The sequence below is a fragment of the Trypanosoma equiperdum genome (genome assembly GCF_001457755.1).
Source record: "Trypanosoma equiperdum strain OVI genome assembly, contig: ctg_1109, whole genome shotgun sequence".
NCBI classification, from domain to species: Eukaryota; Euglenozoa; class Kinetoplastea; order Trypanosomatida; family Trypanosomatidae; genus Trypanosoma; species Trypanosoma equiperdum.
In genome coordinates this window covers 11149-16230 of record NW_027123071.1, presented here as the reverse complement: position 1 = coordinate 16230, position 5082 = coordinate 11149, and the positions used below count along the sequence as shown (strand labels likewise).

General features: G+C 39.0%; 1 pseudogene across 1 annotated transcript in view; it reads left to right on the top strand.

Moving 5' to 3' along the window:
• Positions 1-4965: 4965 nt before the first annotated feature.
• Positions 4966-5082, top strand: part of TEOVI_000626600:pseudogene — a 1445-nt pseudogene continuing 1328 nt past the window's right edge. The window contains exon 1 of the mRNA in view: positions 4966-5082. This exon is cut by the window's right edge and continues 51 nt beyond it. Coding sequence covers positions 4966-5082 — 117 coding nt within the window.

Sequence of the window (5082 nt, the reverse complement as noted above, 5' to 3'; positions counted from 1 at the left end):
TGACGGATTCTAATGTCCAGAAGAAGCAGAATAAGATGGAAGTGATTGGATAGGCGTAAAGCAATGTCGAAATTGTCTCATTTCTTATAATAGCAGTAAGCGCTGTAATTGTTTAAAAATTTAATATTATTTAAAGGATAATTTTAAAACTCTAACTTCTAACTGATTTCCATGCACATGAAAAGAAAAACTGCTTAAAATAGTGTATAAACAAGACAGTACATAATATCTATAAATTAGGAAGAGCCAACGCCGATAACACAATAAATCCGTGTTGATTTACTGGACAGACGCTCAGACCTTTCAATGAAGGGCTAATTAACATAAGAGTTGTTGGTGATGTGTAATTAGCGTATTATATTAATAAAACAGACAACAATAAAGGCACTTTATGTCCCTTAATATCCAACCATAAAGCGGAGATAAAATACAGGCACACAGCATAGAGAACAAAAGAAATAGCTAAATTGTGTTCGTGAAAAAACAAAGACGAAACACGGTTATTTCGACATCAAGCTAAACCAGGAGATCAACAGAAAATAAAATAAAGTGAGAGCAAAAACTTTAAGTGTTTTATATATGAATATAGAGTGCTGTATATTAGATCGTAAAGTGTAAATTAAAGAAGTAAACTCCGTGCCTTTAATAAATGTTCACAAACAGGGCAAACCGCGCAACGCAACTCAGGAAGATTGTCAATCGAAGCCGCCTGCAAAAAATAGCAGAAGAAAAGCATAGCTTAAAAGAACCAGAAAAGAATCGCAACATCTAACAACAAAAGATAAACGCCAATAAATCTCTACCGATCGTTTAGACTAACGAGAATTGAAGCACTTATGGCCTCCCCAAGAACTTAACCTGCGCGACACCCTCAAACAACACGCCGTATGGATTCTCCGCAAGGCAATAAAAACGTTCCGGCTACAGTGCAATAACAAAGAGCAAGTGACTCAAAACCCATGATGCGCCAAAAAGCAGCCTACAATCTGAAATGTGCACCTCTGACGCTGTGACTCTTAAAAAGGTCTCAGTCAACAAACCCTGCAGACCACACCCTAACGAGCAGCGCAGCACCCGTTATTTTTTCTAGTAACTCTCAGTACAAGAGCTCTTTGCGTAGCAATTTTCCAAAAACAGCAGTGGCGGCAACCAGAGATGACAGAATCTCTTCTCAATCAGCTGCTTTTACTTTTCATGACCGTAACGTGCGGACTGCGTATCGCAGAAACAGCAGCAAAGGACCCAGTGGACGCCACCAAGCTGAATCAGCTGTGCAGCAAGACAGCCAGTCTCAAACTCACTGCAGCGCACGTGAAAAGCGAACTTTCAAAATTTGAACAGCGCCGGACATCCATTAAAACGCTAAGAGACCAACTTACCATTTTTGGCCTACAAAGCAAAGACAAGACGAAAGCGAGGCTAGCAACACTAGCGGCGCAAGCAGCACACAACAGCATTGACCAATTAGCGCAAACCGAAGCTACAAAACGGCACGCGGGAATAATGCTCGCTGCGAAAGCCGCATTGCTAGCAGGACAAATAACAGAGGCGCTAAAGTTGCTAGAACAACTTAAAGCAGGCGACGTCAACAACAACGGCAGTTGCCTAATAGCATCATCAGCCGGCACGACGGCCGGAGTACTTGCAACAGATCTACCGGGCTGCGATAGTAGCGACATACCTGACGCAACAGACCCAAACAGCGGCCAGACAGTAACCGCAGACATGTTCAAAACAGGTATAAACGCAGGCAATGGCTTTGCTCGAACGGCGGTAACGCAGCCAAGTTCAAGTTGAAAGCCGACATGGACGGCACCGCTGATATGTTCACCGGAAACGGCGCATCGGAGATAACACTTATGGCAGGAATACTCAAGACTGCCGACGGAGGGGTGCAAATCCAAAACATCGCCGATCTGACGCATGATACGCCGTCGTCAACGGACATGCCAGCAGTGCTAGCAACGATCAAAGCAGCAAAACAGTACGCCGATGCTGCCGGCTGCCCAACCGAAGATATAGAAAAAACTGTGTACGACAGCATACTCAGCCAAACGATGGAGGCTCAATTAAACTACGCATTGCACAAAACATACGCGACAGTCGCGGACAGCGCGGGGCGTTCAGAGTTGCAACAGATGGCAAAAACCATCATTGGAGCGACAGCAGAAAACTTTAAAAATACATTCATCAAAGACCTGTTACAAAGTGAACTAGAATTCCCACAAGAGCTAAAACTGACAAGTAACACAATTCAAAAGATACCAGGTAGTAAACTACAAGAGGTCACGGCATTTTTAATCCAACAGAGTGCAACCAAGGAACCAGAACCAAAGCAATGTACGGGCAAAAAAGCAGCAGCCACACAGTCAACTTCCGAAACAGACGAAAGTTGCGAAGCAAAAGGAACAGGGAATAAATGCAAACCACCATGCAAAGTGGTTGACAAAGATGGAACAAAGAAGTGCAAATTGGATAAGGAGGCGGCAACAAAAGTGGCAGAACAGGCAACAAAAGAAGATGGAAAAGCTACAAACACCACAGCAAGCAATTCGTTTCTTATTAACAAGGCCCCTCTTTTGCTTGCAGTTTTGCTTCTAGGATGAGAATTTTTGGATAAATTTAAATTTTATCGAATTTATGAAAATTTTTTATTTTAGACATGTTTAAAATTTTTTCTTGCTATTTGATGTATTTTAACACTTTTGATAAACCTTTGCGAAATGTAAAAATTATGAAAATATTAAATTTTAGTATAAAAGTGGCTTATGAGTTAAAAGTAGTGGAGTGAGTATGAATAACAAATAAGTGCTATTATGATGTTCACTAACTATCTTTATTTTGTTTATTCTATGAGTGTTGGTTATGTTAATAATAATGGTAATAATGAAAGAAGAGTATGCGAGTGCATAAACACAAAAATTATAATAAGAATAGTTGTGGTTATAAAAGATTGGATAGAAAAAATGGAAGTAATCAAAATGATAGCGATAGTGTAATAATAGTAATTGAGTAAATGGAAAAGAGGAATAACGAGAAATATTATTGCAGGAAACGCTAAAGGAGAAAGAGATGGGGATGTAAAATGCGCTATTTTAAACAGAAAAATGACGAATAGAATCATTTGTCAGAAGGATATTATTGAAGGGAAAATTATGGAGAGATACAGTCCTCTTCAGAAGGCAAGTGGAATTACAAAGTTATTGCGGAAAAACCGCTAAAGCAGTAAGAAAAGGAAAATAAATTTTGGAATGAAACAGTAGACTGCACGAAGTCACAACACAAAATCACATGAAACAGAAATCAATAATAGCTCGTATTTTACTGAAAATGGATAGATGCCATTGAAGCAAAAACAGTAGCATCTGTTGTTTTAAATATAATACAGTATGCTAATATCTAGCTAGAAAGCAGAAGAAATAGAGAAAGGAAAAGTGAGAAATTGGAGAAGTACAAGGTAATTATGATGTCTTTTTATCATCAATTATAGTGATAGCCGCTAAATTTTATGGGAAAGATTTATTAATACCAGGAGAAGGATTTCAAAACTATGACTGTCAATGGAATACAGTGGGCAACAAAAAAGAATTAAAATGCGAGAGCTGCTTAAAATAGTGCATATACAAAGCTACAAAAATATCTATGAATTGTGGAGAATAAATGGTGATACGGATACAATTCGGTGTTGTTATGCATGTGAGGAATTAACGGTGGTCAAGGAACGTATAATTCACATGAGAGTTCGACCTGACTGAGAGCTAACCTATACAAATAATCATAAAAAACTGATGACCTGGGTCGGAATTGCAAAATGTATCCAGTCCACCAACAAATCCAGAGAGACATGCCACAAGTGTATTAATAAAAACAGCAAAGGAAAGCCGGAAATAAAGTTGTTATTGCACCAAAAGGCAGTGCAGAAAGAGCAACCATTAGCGGCCTCTCCCGCTAGTTGGAAAATTTACTATATAAAATTGAGTTCCTTTTTGTTTAGAAGGATGTCAACGGGAGCTGTATAAGTAGAGTTTAAATGGAAAATGTAGTATGTTAGAACATGCAAGAAAAAAAAAGAGAAAGCAGCAGAAAGCAATTTTCAAGCATATAAAAGGCAAAAATCACTTTCCTTTCACGAGTATTTCATCTCCATTTTATGTTTATGTTTCGTTAGCGAACGTACACAGCGCAGAAACAAGGAGAAACTTGACAGAAGGGAGAAAAACTAGGTTATATTTCGCAAAGGTAAATCAGTGGCATTTAGATACGTCACTTATATCACATCGAGCACTGGAAAAAACAGGAAAGGAAACGCCAGCGCTATGGAGATTCTTTTACATATTGGAACATGTTAGACGTCGACTGCATATAATAAAAAAGATGGTCACGACTAAGAGACCCTTCCATCCTAACAGAAGAATACCAGCGTTTAAAAAAATGGTAAAGAGTAGCAGTAGATGTTTAGGAAAACCTTGCATGTAAAAACATAATGTTGGGGTAATGTTGACTAAACAAAAGACTAGGATTGGAAGGACCCCAAACCAATGAAAATGGGGCATACAAAAGCGAAGACAATATAAAATCACAGACAAAGACAAAGTATGTTTATTATATTTTGTAAATAATGGGAATATACAACGGGAAATTACAGCTTAAAGCCACGATTGTGCAAAATATACACGTGCAACTTCCATGTAGAGGATAAGAAATGAAATATGAAGAGCCAGTTGGAAGGCTAGATGGATGTCAATGAAAAAGGTAGAAATGACTGAACGGCTGTGATGATCATGCCGGCTGCAAGAAAATAACGCAATGAAGAGAGTTAAGATTTGTAAAGCATGCAATATGTTCATTTTCTGTGTTTTATATGCGATCAACCGATCGGTGCTGACTCCATATTACAGAAACAGGAGGCAGATTGTGACTCGATTCAACCTACAATCTCGAGAAAATTCAAAGCTAGGCAAAGAGATGCACCAGAAATTTAAAACAGGCTCAGTTATGCTAGTTGTGGCAGTCACAACGTGGAATAGAGCCGTCGAAGCAGGAAATGTGGCAAGCGGAGACAACCGGCACACGTTTGAGGCC